Source organism: Myodes glareolus, chromosome 22 (genome assembly GCF_982192425.1).
Source record: "Myodes glareolus chromosome 22, mMyoGla1.1, whole genome shotgun sequence".
In the NCBI taxonomy this organism is placed as follows: domain Eukaryota; kingdom Metazoa; phylum Chordata; class Mammalia; order Rodentia; family Cricetidae; genus Myodes; species Myodes glareolus.
Window position 1 is genome coordinate 54,436,839 of NC_142047.1, and position 18,391 is coordinate 54,455,229.

An 18,391-nucleotide genomic window follows, 5' to 3' on the forward strand; every position below is an offset into this window, starting at 1 on the left:
TGTGAGCTGTCCAATGTGTGCTCCGAAGTGAGCCTGGATCCTCGGCAAGTGCAGCAAGCATTCTGAGCCACTGAGCCGTCGCTCCAGCTCCAACACCCTGAGCAATCATTAACTGTCCTTTGCCTATGTCAACGTCTTGATAACATGATTTTATGACCTTTTCAAAGAAAAAAATAAAATAAAAAGACTCCAAGTTGCTTTTTCACACTGAAGTGCTTGGGAGCTGTTGGGAGTACATTGAGGCAGCACAGCGCATGTTACGATTCCCTCCCCGGTTCCACTCCACGGTTATGAGCTATGAGAGTGCGCGTCTGCAGCAAAGTAAGAGGATGTGCAGACACACGGATTTCCACACGACACACTGCTCTAAACGGAGGACCATCAAACCACTGCCTATTTTTGTGAACAAAATTGATTGGAGTAATTCTCTGTCCTCAACTGCGGCAGCCTTGTGACCACAGGCAAGCAGGGACAGGATTCATGGGAGGACCACGTGCGGAGCAAGTTTCAAGGACCTCAGCTCCTAGAGACGGTGGTCGAGTGTGTCTCTCTCGGTAGGTTTGAGTCAGTTCAGGGCATGAGGTCCTCCCGAAGAGCCGCATTAGGCCATGGCCCGGCACGGGCACCCTGGAAGGTGAGCTCTGCACTCGTGACCCAGCATTCTTTTGGTAACAGTCCTTTGGTTCTATTTTTAAAAAGCATCAGCCTCAAGGCTTTTTAGATGGCTTCTCTTGCAGAGGGCCCATATTTGGTTTCCAGCACCCACATGGTAGCTCACAACCTTGTAGAACTCCAGTTCTAGGGGCTCCAATGCCTCCTTCTGATCTCTGTGGGCACTGCACACATGTAGTGTACTTATACGCATGCCGGCAAAACACACACACACACACACACACACACACACACACAAAAAAAAAAAAAAATAAATCTTTTCCCTAAAAAAGCATCAGCCACACCTCACTGGTATGCACTGGCACACTCTGCCCCTTGGATTTTTATTGGTGGAAAATCTTGATAGTGACTTCAGGATGTGCCCTGCCTCTGCTTGGTATGGGAATGGACAAGGTGGCCTGTGCTGCAGCCCAGACCTTCGTGCCCAGTTCCTCATAGTCCCTGACTCCTTGAAGCTTATGAGACAACCAAAGCCCCGTGTGGAACCATCTAGCAAAATGGACAATCTAAGGAGGTCATAGAACAGGGAAGACAGCATGGAGGTGCCCCTGCTCCCTGCTCTTCCCCTGCCCGTCTCCCTGACATGCTTCTGTTGTTTCTCAGCCACACAAATGTCCTCTTCCTCAGTGAACGAGCGAGAACATCTCCACACGATCTTCAACCACACTGATAAGTGCATCCCAGCAGGGCCAGCAAGAATCTGAGTCTCTTCCTCCTCTGGGGAAAACAGCCAGCATCTCTGTCACACAGCACTATCCCTGAGTCCCCTCTGTGCGACAAGCCACCGGGGTGTGCCAGGTAGCACGTATGGTAGACAAACATCTCTTGCTTATTTGTGTAATCCCTCTCCAGGGATATTCTCTGGTTAAGACTTTGATGAAAATAATGTACTTGTATGTGAACGTCACACACAAAAATGACTTTATTTGCTGGTAGATTCTGGGGTCTTCTGAGGACTCTGCAAAACCTCTGCAAAGGGTAACATTTGCTAGAATGATAGCTTCCAAGATTGCACACCGAGAGCTCATGTACCTGTGTGTGCATGTGCACACGTGTATGTGTGTGTGCACATACATGGGCACATGTGCATGTGCCTGAGCATCTGTGTGTTCAGGGCAGAGTCACAATGGTGGTACAAGGGAGACAGCGCTGGGTCACTCCTGGGAACTGGAGGAAGTCTGACCCCAGCTCTTGCAAGACTGCAGGGAAGAACACTGTTTCAACACACAAGGGCAGACAAGTTCCCATGCAAGAATGTAGCTTTCTATCCCCTTCCACCACCCCACCTCTGGCTCTCACAAGGCATCTGGCAAGTTCTATAACAGTAGGGAAACCTGTGCAGAGAGTTCAGAAGCCCGTGGACCTGAGACACAGTAACAGACCCCCACAGAAAACCCTAGTGTTTCCAGTTGGGCAGAGTAGGGGACCATTACAGACTTGGGCCGAAGTGAACGTTAGGAATGGGAGCCTAGCAGGAGCCTCTTAGAAGAAAGTCATGGGCATCAAGAATGGTCCGTCTGTAACCAGATCTCTCCACAGAGGGAACTCAGCTTACTTACCAGGCACACAACTTCTTGAGTTAGAGAGCTTTACAGATACCAGCCACCTCCTCGGTGTGCTAGATCAACAGCAATTCTGAAGAGAGTCTGAGAGTCTGACACAGACTGTGTGTGGCAGTGTGACAGCTCTGGGTACAGGAGGCCATGGAAGGCAGGGTGGTCAGGAGCTGAGGGAGTCAGGGGGCTGGGCCAGGGGTTCTGGGCCACCAGACCCTGGAAATGGCTTCAGGTTCTACCCTGAGTGGCCAGGTGAACCTCTGCATGTAAGAAGTCCCAGAGAGCAATAGAGGAGCCGCAGCTCCAGTTCCCCCTTCGCTGTCCAGAAGGCGAAGGCAACACCACCAGGACTGGGATCCTGAGACAAGGCTGTGCAAAGCCTAGTGCTGGAAGAGCCATGGAGCGGGAGGATGTGGGGAGGGGAATGTGCTGTACCTCTGAGCAAAGGTTGAATTCCAGATGTCTGGGGTTGGGGTTCAAGCCCCCACTATCCCTTATAAACATGTTTGGGTCATAAGGTTAAGAGGATGGCTGGTGACCTTGAAGCGTTCAAGTCACTGGAGAAAGTATGGCTGGACAGGGAGAGAGGACATCCTAAATCCTGTCCTTAGCTAAGAAAAGCTTCAGGGCATTCAATGGCACCTTGGCTGACATTCACACACACAGACAGACACACAGAGACACATGCACACACACATATGCATGCATGGACATGTGTGGAGATATACATATGCAAATGCACACACACATATGCATGCATGGGCATATGTGGAGACAAGTGCACACACACATGCATGCATGGGCATGTGTGGAGATATACATATGCATGCGTATGTGGAGATATACACATGCAAGTTAACATGCACACATATACATGCATGGGCATGTGTGGAGATATACACATGCAAGTGCACACGTACACATATGCATGCATGAACATGCATGGAGACACACACAGATGCACACTGGCCTCACCTGGGTCTGAGATGGCCTGAAGGCAGCATCAAAGCTGCTCTGCAGGGAGTCGAGGAAGGGCTGGACCTTGTAGAGCCCATGCGTGGTCTGGCTGGAACGGAAGGCCACGACATGGAAGTACTTGAGGATCTTCTCAAAGCGGGCCTGGCTCATGACGAGGGCGAGGCTCCGGTTGCTGTAGAAGCCTCCACTCCAAATGCTGAGTACCGACTCGCAGTGCGAGACGCTGGTAGAGATCACATAGCCCAGGAAGGCCTTCATCTCGGCCAGCGTCACCTCCACCCAGGCACCGTCGCTGCCAAAGCGTTCCTGGAACTTCCTGGCATACATGTTGGTCTGCACCACCATGTTCTTGAGCACGTTGTCTGGGACAAAGAGCTGGAAGAAGTCCACCGCGCTAGCGCTGGGCGGCATCTTCCTGGTTGGACCTGAAACCCAAAGACAGACCAAGTGTTCACTCCCAGAGCCACCACCACCTGACAGGGGCCAGGTCCTCTTGGCCTTGGGCCTCAGGCCAGCAACCCTCTCTAGCCCCTCTCCCTCCTGCATCTGACTGACATCTTACCCAGTTGGAGGCCATGGCCCAGCTCTCCCGTCCCCTGGGCTTCTAGTCAATTGAAGGCTCCTGTCTTATCTCCCAGGACACATCCATCATTCCCACCTCCCTTCCAAACCTGTCTCCTTAGAAAAGCCCTGTTGTTCTGATCCTTCTGACCTTGACCTCCCGTCCCCTGGGCTTCTAGTCACTTGGAGGCTACTGTCTTATCTCCCAGGACACACCCATCATTCCCACCTTCCTTCCAAACCTGTCTCCTTAGAAAAGCCCTGTTGTTCTGTCCCTTCCAACCTTGACCTCCCGTTCCCTGGTCCTCCTGCTGCCAGACCCATCACACCTAGGCAGCCCCCTGTACACATCACACCTAGGCAGCCCCCGTACACATCACACCTAGGCAGCCCCCCGTACACATCACACCTAGACAGCCCCTTGTACACACCACACCTAGGCAGCCCCCATACACATCACACCTAGGCAGCCCCCGTACACATCACACCTAGGCGGCCCCCCGTATACATCACACCTAGGCAGCCCCTGTACACATCACACCTAGGCAGCCCCCGTACACATCACACCTAGGCAGCCCCCGTATACACTCTTCAGGATACCAGTGGCAACACTCTTGCAAGAATCTAGCTAACAAGAGTTCTGCCACATGCAGCCCACCCCGTGAAGACTGATGTGAGGAGAGACATGGATGGGAGGAGCCTGCAGCTCCACTGTGGCTCTCTAGCAGGTACCGTGTGAGATAAGGGGACTTGGAAACTTCCGGGCTTCAGCTGCAGCCAGCAGAGGCAAACTTTACTAAGCATTCCCACGGAATTTCAAACCATTGCTGGGCTAATTCAAAGGGAATAATGTAAGACAGTTTCACCACTGGGAGACAAGCTTCACAGATTTTTACTGATACAGCCTCTTTGTACACGAGTACACACACACACACCAAGACTCTTAAACTTACTATAACATTTGGTTCACCTTGAACCAAAACCATTTTAATTGGAAAATGCATGCACCGCCCTAACCAGACTGCTCTAATTCAATCACAGCACACTGCAGGGTACTGGCTGCTCCCCTCACAATGGCAGCCGACCAGGAACCATAGCTTAACATCACTGTTCCAAACAGGAGGATTACCAGCTGTTACCAGCTGACATAATGCCGGTCAGAGAAAAAAATCCAGGTTTAAAATGCAAATATGGTTCCTACTCGAATACACCACTGCTTTTGCATTACCCTAAAATCAAGAACTCTCTCTCTCTCTCTCTTTTAAGGCAGAATTTCTTTGTGTAGCCTTAGCTGTCCTGAAACTTGCTCTGTAGACCAAGCTGGCCTCGAACTCAGAGATCCACCTGCCTCTACCTCCTAAGAGCATGTGTGTGGTTATATGATTCTCAGGAACCACCGATTGCAGTTCTATTAAACAGGCTTGAAGCAGCATGCTCTGGTTTGGAGGAATCATGCTTTCTTTTGCATCTGTGTGGCAATTTTTAATAAAAACTGCGTGTATTCTCCAGAGCTTCAAAGGCCTTCCTTTCCCACCAGCTTGCAGGGTCTGTGAAAAACCAAGCTGTTCACAGCAAAAGGAAGACAGATAGAGCCAATGACACGGCTGGGTTTTTGAGCAGTGGCTGGATCCAGGGATGCAACTACAACATTTTTTTGTTTCCATGTACATGGGTGTGTGTGATGTGTGTCTGTGCATGTGTGCATGTGAATAGGTACGTGTGGGGGTGCACATACACCTGTGCGTGTGCACGTGCATATGGAAGCCCCAGGTTGAAATTGTGAATCTTCTTCAATCATTCATGCCCACCTTATCCACTGAGACAGGGTTTCTCAACCAAACCCAGAGCTCACAGATATGGATCCAAACTCTAACCCTTACGCTTGCGAGGTAAGCACTTTAACCTCCAAGCCACCTCCCTAGCAAGATCACTTAAAATTCAGTTCACTGTGCATCCGACTGGCCACTTGCTCCCAGCTCTTGTTTACTCTCTGTAGAATGGACCGAGGGAAACCAGCTTCAAAAGACTATCTACAAAGTAAGATGAACAAGGCCACATAATCCCCAGCATAGCACTGGCAGGAGGAGATAAACCCAAGGCCTGGCAGCTATTGCTGGGACACCAAGAGGAAATCACCGAGGGCTTTGTGAAGCAAATTCTGCTCTCAGTTCACCTAGACAGCGGGTAGCCACCGTATTCCGTCTCCTGCCACACCGGAGAAAGGTAGCCCAGCTGGTACCAGTGCACCACGCTGACCCAGGCGGCAGTCCAGTTGGCATGGGGGTGCTGAAACACAGGGCTGTGTTTGCTGGTGTGCCTTAACGGCCCTAGTGAACATCTCAGCAGTTAGTGGGTGGAGCCATAAATTATTCAGAATGGCATTCAGCAGGGGAGAGAACCAGCATTGTAACTGCTGCCTTGTGCTGAGAGAGAGGCGTGGAATTCTCTCTTCCTTCCCATGCATGCCATTTCCGGATCCCTGAGTCCCACTCCGGCCTGCTTCACGACCACAGCAGAGTGGCTGGGCTCCCTGACCCGTCCAGGTTGATGAGCTCCCTTGTTGGTCTTTCCTGGTGGCTATGATCCCTGTCACTCGGAACATGGTGACACAGGCTGACTGCCATGAAAAAGGAATTAAGTGGTTGATCCAGCTCCTGCCCGCAGTCTCACAAAAAGAACACTTAGCTTCCTAGCACGGCCCACATAACTTGACGTCAGCCCCGAGGGGCACGAGCCCCATACGGAGAGAATGTTGGAAGTAGGACACAGCCCATGCTCTCTGGGTGACTTAGAGCGAGCTGACTTTGTAGCTCTGCATGGGACTTTGCCTGCTGTTGGTGGATTACTAAGAATGCCACATGCCCCCATGGGAACAACCATGTATCTCTCTCCTCCGTGACACCCTCCTGCTGTGGGGTAAACAGGGTAAAGGCATCTGACGAGTAACTAAGGGAGCAGGGACCTTACGTCATAACCAGGAGGCCTGGACACTGGGGAGAGATCCGAAAGCAGTGTCACCTGTCGTTAGGGTCTAGTCAGAGTGGAAGATCTAAGTTCCGAGCACAGGTTCACACCACAGGGCTCAAGGGACAGGTCTGGCTCTTCCAGCCCAAACAAAGGGGTAAAGCTAAGACCTCTAACACAGGCCAGATCCCTGCTTAAACACAGCTCTTTAGCAACAGCAAGACTGAGGGAGATGCTGGTGAAAGTGATGTCACTGAGAACCAAATGGCCTAACAGACAGGTGTGGATGCAAATCCTCCTCTACCTCACTATGATCCCTGCCAAGGACCACTTTCATGCTCCCTGCTCAACGTGGGAGCCGGCTCCTCCTGGTCTGTGTGTGTGCAGCGTGTGTAGGTACCAGACTTCCTTCCCAGATGGGCCCACTTGGACACCTGGGTGAGAGGTTGCCTCTCAGTCTCATAAACATAAACACATCCAGTTAGAAGGCACTAAGGGTACAGCTCGTCACAGCTCAGACAGACCCATGGTCCTTCATGGACACACGGCCCAGCTCATGGGATGCACAGAGCCCCGTGTCCCACCTTTGGGCCCTCTGCTGGCTTTGACTTTGGGTGTGCACTGGGGCAAAGGTAGCAGGACAGCTGGGGTGGATGGCAGCAGAGAGCTTGGTCCCTGGACACCCATGTCCTCCTCATTGTACTGCTGTCCCAGAAAAGCATGCAGGCTGGAGCTGCTTCTCCATGGATGCTAATTATATCCCTCCCATCCCTCGTACACCCACCCACGCCCTGCTGGGAGAGAAGAGAAAGAAGAAAATGAGAAAGGGGAGTTGGGGTACAGAAACTGATCCCAAGACGACGGTACTGCTCAGAAGTACAAGAATGACAAGGCACAGACTTCAGCGTCCTCATTTGATAGTGAGCACAGGGCTGGGACAAAGCAAGGAGCAGCAGGCCCAGGAGACCAGAAGGGTGAAGGCCTGAAGAGGTGCAGGCAGGGTACTCGTGTCTCCCCAGGCCGGGAGCTGAGGGATTGCAGGGATCCGTCTGTTGTCTCCTGTCCATGTTTCAACATACTTCATGAGTGTTAGCTCCAAAAGTACCGCCAAGGGAACGCTTCGCTTGTTTAGCCATAAATATAAGAATGTCCAATTTAACATACACACATCATTTACCATGCGTTAAAGAGTGTGTTCTGTCTGCTTCTCAAATGATAATTTATTTGTTCTTGGATACCAGCTTCATGCAATCTGTTCTGTTATTAACCCTATTGACCCCAGGGGGAATCTAAGTCACAGAGGGATGTTGCCATGGTTTACAGGGCCATTTCCAAGGTCACGCGGTGGTTAGTCCTCACTGTCAATTTGACTGGATTTAAACTCATCACGGAAATGCCGTCAGAGCATCTGTGAGGCTACTCCCAGAGACTTGACTGAGATGGGGAACCATCCCCAGGATGTGGGTGGCACCACCCCACAGTCCAGAGTACCAGAATGCACGAAGGAGAAAGTGAGGACCAACTTGCATCTCGCTCCCCTTCCTGACTGGAGACAATGGGACCAACAGCCTCATGCTCCTGCCTCTGCACCTTCCCCTCCACAGCGGACTGTCTTCTTTGAACTGTGAGCTAAAATAAACCATTTTAACTGAAGCTGTTCCTGTTAGGTATCTGTCACAGCAACAAGAAAATTGACGAATAATACAGTGTTAGAACCAGCATAAACCAGACAGCCTAGCTCAGGGGAATGCACCCTTCACCTTTCCAGCTGGGTCCATTTTATTAGAAGAGTTCCCTGTACCAAAGGCCTTCACCATAACTCCACATCAACACAAGACAGCTTCACGACTAGATGTAGAAAATCAACCCTCTGAAGCCATTACCTGCTGGGATCGGCCCCCATGTCTTAGAAACACAACCCACAGCACAAGACAAACGTGCTCAATAAACAGAATAGAGAGTGGTATGTCCTCTAATGTGACGGAGGCTTCCTCTTTCCTTCTGAGTGTGGTTGGAGCGAGGTACTCACAGCCCAGTCCAGGGCACAATCCCTACACAATCCCAAAGAGAGACTTACACATAAGTCTCTAAGTACAACGAACATTCAGCCCACATGACTGTTGGTTCCCAGACAAAATCTCAGGTATCCCAGGCTGACCTTGAACTTCACTATTGAACTTTTGACCCCTTGCCTCCACATCCTAAGTGCTGAAATTACACGCCTGGTGTATATGGTGCTGGGAGCTAACATCAGGGATTCATGCACACTTGGCAAGCTACATCCCAAGTCTGCTGAAGGATCTTTAATCTGCAACTTAAGCTTCCAGCACAAAAGCGCCTCTAATTGCCCCATCTTGCGGCAAAGCTATTCTTTCCTAAGCTTCAAATCACGAGCTTTTACAAAGACAAAAGCGGAGATGGGATAAAGTCCCTAGTAAGGACAGCCCCCACGTGGGGCTTTTATTTGGGACCCAGACAGTCTTGAGAACCAACTCAGGCCAGTGGTCAGACAGCTGGAGCCTAAACTCAGCACAATTCAGTCTGTTGTTTTGAGGAACCAAAGATGTAAAGAATATTTAAAATTACCACCCACCCGCTCTACACGCATGTGACTGCTACCCATCCTCTCTACACATAGGTGACCACTCCCCACCCTCTCTACATGCATGCGATCACTACCCACCCTCTCTACACGCATGCGATCACTACCCACCCTCTCTACACGCATGTGACCACTACCCACCCTCTCTACACGCATGCTACTGTTTAAAAGAACATAGAATTGGGGCTAGAGAGGTGGCTCCGTGGATAAGAGCACTGGCTGCTCTTCCAGAGGACCTGGGTTCAATTCCCAGCACCCACACGGCAGCTCACTACCGTCTGTAATTGCAGCTCCAAGAGCTGGCAACTTCACACAGAAACATGCAAGCAAAATACCAATGCACATAAAATTAAAAAGGAAAATAAATAATTAAAAAAAGGAAAGCAAAATAAATCTGTTAGAAACAAAACAAACAAAAACAGGTCTACAGACTCAGGGCAGCATTTTGCTCCCAGTGAAGGTATCGCGCTTCCACACCCTTTGGGAAGAAAGCTGCCGGGTGGAATCTTCGACTCCAGAGGCACTTTGCTTAAGGTGACTGGTGTGTGGGACACTGGTCTCAATTCAGTTGACGGTGTACTAGGAGGACCGTTAGTGACCGAGAGCTCATCACCACATCCCTGAGGAAAATCTACAGACAGATGAGGGCCAAGCACAGGGCTCAGACACTGTCCCACAACACCCTCTGGAGGGCAGGGACAGTCTGTGCCCAGGTCAGTTCCTTTCCCAGTGACATTGTCCTCCCACTCTGGTGTTAACAAAACCTATAACAAGCTATTCAAGCCTTGGAGAGGATGCAGATGAAGGCTCCTAGAGACAGGCCGTCTACTCAGCCATGCAGCGCCGAGGCCTGTGTTCCGTTACAGTGAGTGAGGGCAGCAGGGCCCTCCAGAGCATGCCCAGGACACCTGAGACAGCTGCCTTCCAGGTAAGATCAGGAAGCAACCACCTGGAGATGAGTGATGGAAACCAGGGCCTTGTACCCAGAATGGGCCCTCTGCCAGTCTCTGCACCCAGGCTGGACTTCGCTGGAGGTGGCGGGAGCGGTTTCATACTGTTGGGTTTCCCTGGATTCCACTCCTATTACAGCCAATCCCACCCTAGAAAGACCCCAATCCATACCTCACCCTGCTAATCTCAAGCACAATTATACACACATCTAATGGGTAACCAAAATGAAAAGCACCTGGAGACACAGGACACTGTGAGTCAGCCATGGCAGATGCAGGATGTCTTTCCCCGAGGCAGGACAGAAAGATCCGGGGCGACATAGGAAGGGAGAAAAGGCTGAGAGAGGGAAGGCTCTAGGACCAGATCTGCTTTTACTGAAGAAAAAGGGCAGTCTCCAGGTACTACTGACAAAGGCTCATTGAGACAAGGTGTGTCTTCTGAACGGCATCTTATCAAAGACAATAAACCGTGCTCATTTAAGGGCCAGATGAAGTGTTCCCCAAGACACTTCAATTAAGACTGTCAAAAGGCTGTGATCAATCAAGGCTGTGGTTACTTGAAGGTGAGCTGTTGCTAGCATTCCAGTCTCTCAGATGCAGAGACACCTTATAAACCTAACTCACAATTGTGTTGACTGAGAAAAACTAACTTTAAAGCGTGTTACAAATTACACTCTCTGGGCAAGGGTAGAAAGAAACAAGGTGGTTTCTTAGCAACCTTCTGAGCTCTAGCTTGAGAGCCACAGATCCCACATGTGTGTGCAGAGGAATCTGCTTCTCCAGGGCCCACACCTGTCAAGTCAGATGGCTTCATTCTGAGAGAGCTTTTTTCCTTTCTTTTCAACAAACCCAATTTTGCTTCAACTTCGGCTCACTCTGAAATGGGTTTCGTTGTCTAAGCCACGAATTCCGGTTTTGCCCAAGCAGAGATCTCTGAAGAGAACTCTCTGGCTGTTGCTGTGGCGTGGCACCACGTTGCTTTTCCCAGCGGCATCACCAACATCCACCCTCATCCCCTTAGTCCTAGAGAGTCCTCCTTCATATCTGCACAAACACAAAGGACACAGGACTTGCCTCTCCAAGGAAAGCCCTGCAAATGGAAGTAGACAGTGGGGACGCCCTGTGCTTCAATCCCCTCCTAGTCACCGCACGCTCTCCAGAGAAGCCTGTAAGCAGCCCCACAGTCGACAGCCGTGGAGAGGGGAGCAGGGTCTGTCTTCTTACCCCATGATGTGCTCCGGTACAGGTGGACTCATTTGACAAGAGTCAAGCAGCACCAAAATGCCCTTATAGATTCTCCCCATGGCCGCCCGAGGTGTCAGCAGGGACACTTCAAGGCCTGCAGCAGGCAGCCTTGGCCTCCCCATCTTCATCTCAGCCTTCTCCTGGTGCAGCCCCCTCCTCTGCAGTGCCCCACTGTTCCAACTGAAACTCTGTCACATCATTGTTGACTGGGAATGAAGTTCAGCAGGTGAAGTCTAGAGGGAGGGGATTTATTTTGAGAGTGGCTCTCAGGCAATGGATGACTTCATCTGGAGGCTGGCTCAGACTGAGGGCCATGAGGTAAGGAGGGCAATGGCAGTGCTGTGGTGGGTGTTCAGACCCTATGGACACATCCCCACAGCTGCTCCCTCTCCAGACACACACTCCAGGGGTGAGTGGGAGGGGACTTGGTACTCCACGGTGAAACAGGTGACCCCTATGTAGAGCTGGCACACGCTTCTGCTCTTGAGTTAATCCACCAAGTCTATACGTGTGCAACAAGGAGTCTAAAGTCCCACCTGGTGCTGTGACTGTAGCTCGATGCCTGCTTCAGGAGATGGGGACCAGGGTGAGGGGCCATGTTCTTGCCTTGCTGACTTTAGGAGGGCAATCGGGGGAGAGTTTCTTCCCAAGTATCTGAGCGCTTTTAAATGTATTTTTATATGTACCAGTGTTAAGCACACCGTGTACATGCAGTGACCTCTGAGGCCAGGAGAGGGCACCAGATCCCCGGAATTGGAATTACAGAGGGTTAGAAGCACCCACACTGCAGCTTGTAACTGTCACTCCAGTTTCAGCGGAATCCAGTGCCCTCTTCTGGATCCCATGGGCACTGCACATATGTAGTACACATACACACATGCAGACAAAAAACTCATACATACAAAACAAAGTTTGTAAAAACGATTATAAAGTAATAAAAGCAAAACAGTCCAAACTTAAAATTTTAAAAGAAGCATTTACAAACATGTAAGGCTGAGGGTGAGTCACACATGCTTCAGCCTAGAAGGATCCATGGGAATCTCCAACTTCTTCTTTATACATTTGAATTATGATTTCTGGAAATCATTGACACAGCTAAATATATGGTTTGTAAAGGTAGCAATGGAGTTCCAACGGAGTGTGTGTGTGTGTGGGGGGGGGGTGTTGCTGGGACCAGAACCTTAAGCCACAGTATAACAGTTAATACCGTCAACTTCACAGGAAGAGACAGACTTCTAGGCATGTCTGTGAGCCATTTTCTAGATTTGATTAAAGTGGAAAGACCCTGTATGTCTTCCCACAGGCCGTACCATTCCATAGGCCGGAATGTGGGCAGTACTAGTCCAGACTGGTCTCGAGCTGTATAATGAAAGGCTGTGAGCCGAGCATCAATACACACTGCTCTCTACTTCCTGACCGTGGATGTAAAGTAACCAGCAACCTCACATGTTCCTGCTGCCATGCCTTCCCGGCCATGATGAGCCGTACCCTACACTGTGAGCCAGAAGAGGTGCTTTTGTGAGTACTTTGTCACAGTGCCAGGAAAGCGACCAATACACAAGCCAAGGATGGAATCGAAGTGCTCAGGCAGTCCTCTTTCCTCCAATTCTGCCTGTGCCTCCAAGCCAAGGGCTGCTTTCACCTGCAAAAGCTGCGCAGGATACAGTGATCTCCATCCTTTCTAGAGGGGGCACTCTGTGTGTTGCAATCCACCTGCTTCTGGGTCCACGTTTGTTCCCTAATAGAAGCCACAGAGCCTCAGGGGGAGCAGATGTAGGGTTTAGCCCTGGACAGCATTCAGAGCCACCGTCCTCGGTACTCACTGCCTTTCCCCTTCATGGACTTCCAAAGGCTTCCATACCTTCTTCGGTTTCTCCCTCCTGCACCAAGTTTCCAAAAAGGAATAAGAAAGCAGACACGGAAAGCAAAATCACCCAAATGTGTATGTGCGGGCTGAAAGCAACAAACCGCAAAAGATGCAGATTTAATGAGGCTGTAAAAAAATAAAAGAATCCCAAAAATGTTACTATGGTAGTCAAATGGTTGTTTATGCTTTCCACGGGATATAAATAGCCTCTCGAAAACCAAGGGTACTGTTTGTCAAACTCAGGGAAGAAAGTGCAGTTGTTAGCAGATGCTGGTGAAATGCAGGAGAGAGCAAGAGGAGGCTGTCCAGGGGTGAGCACTGGAAGGGAGGGACAGTCAAGGACAGACATGCCTCACGCACACCCTCTTCCAGACAGTCTTGAGCTGGCCCCAGATCCAAAGGCCAGCTGGGATGTCTACATGGATGCTTAAGAGTTACCACAGAAAATACCGAATTCTGTCACCCTGGACCCTAGTGCAAATGCCTAGAAGATCAGGCTGGACTGGGTTTTCTAAAACTCTAGCTCAGCAGAGTTTTCCCTCCCTGTACTTTTTGCATTGTTGCTGCTATTTATTTTAATTTGGTTTTTGAGACAGGACCTCCTTCTGTGGCCTGGGCCTAGAACTCACTCCATAGACCCAGGGTGGTCTCAAACTTAGGGCAACCCTCTGACCTCAGGCTCCTAGTGCCGGTGATTACAGATGGGAGCCATAATACCTGGCTTTTCTTATAGATGGAAAAAAGTCACAATGAAGTGGCAGGCCACAAATACAGTAGCTGTCCTTCTCCAGAGTCCTTCTGAGGGCCAACTCCCATATACCATGGTGTTATCTTTTTTATGTTTGTGCATGTGTGAGCACATATGTATATGCATTCATGTATATATGTGGGCATGAGCGTGCCTTGGAGTGCATGTGTAGATCAGAGTACAACTTGCAGGCATCAAGTCTCTCCTTCCACCGTGTGTGTCCCTGGGAGCAAACTCACAACGTCAGCCTTTGTGCTGAGCACCTTCGCCTGCTGGGCTGTCTCACCAGCCCCACAAACCACGTCTTCTTCCTTTATACTTTCCCAATGGCTAGAGTTGCTGTGGGCACAGTTCCTGGTACTGGGGACCCAGCTGACCATGGCATCTGTCTTGGCCCACCTGCCTTGCAGAAGCACTATAGGATGGTGTGAGGACCACCTGGCCAGGAAAAGCAGGCAGGCCCCTCCTACAAGTGTTACTGTTTCCATTTCCTCCAGAGTCAACCAGGAGCAGAGTGTGGCCCGAGTTCCATGGGTGACTGCACTCAGTGTGCCACTACGGAGGCGTATTTCCAAGACAAGTCTAGAGAGGGGAAATTTTGCTAAGGGGAGGACCCAGGCTGGATATCCTTCAAGCCCAAACTTGTCTATCAGTCCCTACCTTCCAGGCTAGCCCACTTTTCCTGCTAGATTCTGTTGTCTTCTCAGGCTGCAGGATCCTTGCATGCTGAGGTGAAAAATGGATATAGAATCGAGTCACCCAGCAGCCTCGTCTACCCCCAAGCAAGCTGAGGGCCTGGCCTCTGGGCTTCCCAGTCCTCCAGAGCTGCCCTCAGCTGCCATGCCCATCACCGCTGCTCAGCGTTCTCATTCTGACTCCAAGGCTTGCAGAGCCAGGCATCGCCCCGAGCCTGAGGCTATGAGAAGGGCTGAGATGTCTCTCAGGTGGCAGATGGGATGGGCTTGAGACCCTATGCAGATGCCAGGCAAAGGACTTAGCTTCCTCCTTTACAGAATGAAAGCTGAAAATGTGCACGTCCTGGCTCTTGGAACAACTATCCCAGTCAGTCAGTGGGCACGGCTTCCACTGTGGGAAAGGAAAAAAAATGGCCCTCACCTGCAGGGCACAGGAGAAAGGCTGGATGGTTCTGTAAAGTATTGTTAGCATAGTGAAGGCACAGGCTACCTTCTCAAGAAAGGCAGGCACAAACATGGCTAGAAAACAGGAAAAGGCCAACCGAGGCACAAGTTCTTATTTGTGGACAGGGCCTGGCAGTCCCCCTAAGATGGGAAAGTCCTCCAACTCCAGAAGTCTCAGACCCCAAATACAAGCACCTGCAGGCTCTCCTGGCTTCAAATCCACACAGTCCCAAGACCTGTCCCTGACTCCAGTTTCACCAAGTCTCCAAACCCTTACCCCTAGGTATATACAGCCCCTGGAGGGCACCACCCAAATCCAGGTACAAGCAGCCCCCAGAGGCAGAGGCGTAAGATTTCCAGCTCCCTCAAAGCTATCTCCCGATCCCAATACTGTGTTGCTGAGTTTGAAGACTAGAAAAGCGAGACGAAAAGGCACCTGGGGAGAAGTTCTGAATCCCACAGGGCCAGGCACACACAGATGTAGAAGAGGCAACCAGGAAAATGCCAACCCACAAGATGGCCTGGAATGCAGAGCCAGGGGCATTATTGCCAAGACAGCACTGTCTGGAGTGGAGCCCTTTGGCCAGGGGTTGGTGGAGCACCAGGCTGACCACAGTGGCTCAGGCTGCCGGTAGAGCCTCAAGATCACCTTGTAGGAAGAACGCCCAGGTCTGCAGCCAAGCATTCCTAACTTCCAAACAGACAGGGCACAGACACCACAAATTTTATTTCCCCATCTGCAGAATAGGAGTTTTCAACACAGAGAGCAATCTTGAGAACAAAACAAAGCACCGTACAGGAAGCAGGGTGCAGCACAAGGTTCACACAGGTTAGGGACTAGCTAGCCACCAGCTATCAAATGCTGCCTCAACACAGACACAGTGACTCTGTCTAAGGTTCCCGCTATAGAAAACCTAGGCATCCACCTCGGGTCGACTCTGCATCTGAGAAGGGTGAAGTTTTTACAAATCAATAACAAAAGATGTACCTTCGGGTCTCCCAGCTACAGGGGTTGACAGACACTGAGCACACATTCTGAAGTCCACAGAGGCAGAGGGTATTTGGGGGATGCTCTCTGTGGGCCTCCAGTCTCTGGCTGTACTCCATACTAAGGTGACCTCACCTGACACTAAGGAGCAGTGGTGGTCAGGTGGCACCTCCAGAAGAGCCCCTGCTGCCAAGCACCCACTGAGCACAGAGGAAAACCTTTCACAGCTCCCCTCCCTGCATCCGAGCTCTCAGCACTTGGGCCACGCAGCAGGTTGGAACTTGTGAAGAGAGGTGAGCATGGTGTAGGGCCTGGAGCTGGGGCTCTTCTTGTGTACATGAAGCTGCCCAACACCTCTCCAGCTCTGGGAACCGCTCTCCTGCACCTTGTCTCCCACAGACCACCCTACAAGGGCAGAAATATTCTTGTCCTGTGCATCCTCACAGCCTAGCACACCACTTCCTGCACCTGCCAACATTGGGCATGGCGACACCACCTTCCAGACGTGGGCACAGCCTGTGGTGTCCGAGAGAAAGAAGGGTCCTTTCAAGGCCTTGGGCTATGCAGTGTGTCAACACCAGTGCGAATGGGGACAATATCCTCCCCCCGCCCCGCCCTTCCTTTCCTTCCCTTTTTGCGACAGGGCTTTGTTATTTAGCCCAGGCTGTCCTCCAACTCTCCATCCCCCTGTGTTCTAGAATGGCAGATGTACATCACCACACCAGATGACATCGGCCTCCTTTACATGAGTCAGCCCAACAGGAAGAGCAGCTGCCCGACGTCCTACACAGACAAGATGGCATCTCCTGCCTGCGGGGCTGCGGTAGCAACACCAACGGGAAGGGCCTTTTCCTGTTCCATCCAGCCACTCTACAGACCAGAAGCTCCTCGTCAAACCGGGAGGCCTACGGAAATGGCCCAAGCTCATTCATGATGCTTGTTCAAGTCCAATGCCATCCTGAGCTGACCCTGGCAGGCCCAAGTGAGTGGAAGGACCCCATTCCCAGCCCTCCAGCCAACCACCAACCTCCCAGACCCACGACTTCCTTGGTTCTTCCTCCAGTGCCTCCTACCCACGTTCTAGCTGCTGTCTACCGGCCTCACCATCCTCTCCTGAATGCCTGCTCCCTCAGTGTCCCCAACACCTTTGGGAGAGACTAGAGCTGCTAGAATTTCAGTTCCCACCCATCTAATCATCATCATTCTGGGGTTATTTTTAAAGATTGATTTATGTCATGAGTATGTTTTGCCTGCCTATACCCATGTGCCCTACATGTGCCCGGTGCCTGTGGAGGTGAGAAGACAACGCCCAGTCCCCTGGAGCTGAGTGGTTGTGGGCCGCTATGTGAGTGCTTGGAATTAAATCTTCCTCTGGAGTGCAAGCTCTCTTAACTGCTAAGCCACTTCTCTAGCCCCATGGTTTTTGTTTTGTTTTGTTTCGTTTTTTTTGGGGGGGTGTCCTTCTGTATCTCAGGTTGGCCTCAAACTTATTTTGTAGCTGAGAAACTGGATTCTGATTCTCCTGCCTCTGCCTCCCAAGTGCCAGGACTACAGGTGCCCACCCCACACCAAGTTCATGTGCTGCTGGGGCTGGAGCCCCGGGCTCTGCACAAGCCAGAGAAACACTCTCCCAACTGAGCCACACCCCCAACCCCACGATTTTGTTTAAAAAAGTCAAGGTCTCATGCTATCCAGGCTGGCTCCAAATCTGATGCATAGCCAAGGATGACTTTGGATTTCTGAGTCTCTTGCCTCTAGTTTCCAGGGCCTTGGGCCAACTGAGCCACATGCCCAGCCCCCAGAGTCAGTTTTAAAGAGAATCCTTTCCAGCAACTCTCCTGCTTCCAGTGTTCTGCAGGCACCTTCTGTCTACTGTATCAAGAGCCCTTAGCTTCTGAGTCTTGAGGGGTGGTTGCACCCCGTTAGAGCCCTTGACACGATCCACATGTCATTGCATGGTTTTGGCCACACCATGGGTACTTGCTCACAAGCACACTGTGCAGTTTTGCTCTCAGCGATTAACCTCTCCCCTCCCCAAAGCTTATCCCCGCTCTGTGATCAGCCTCCTGGTCTACTCCAGACATGGGCTGACTCCTCCCTCTTTGACCTTACAGGGTCAGC

At 51.1% G+C, this 18,391-nt stretch overlaps 1 protein-coding gene across 1 annotated transcript in view; it reads right to left on the bottom strand.

Annotated features, from left to right (window-relative positions):
- Pgbd5 (piggyBac transposable element derived 5) overlaps positions 1-18,391 on the bottom strand; it is a 61,162-nt gene that overhangs the window by 12,923 nt on the left and 29,848 nt on the right. Inside the window, 1 exon segment of the mRNA XM_048450248.3 lies at positions 3,204-3,631. Coding sequence (XP_048306205.3) covers positions 3,204-3,631 — 428 coding nt within the window.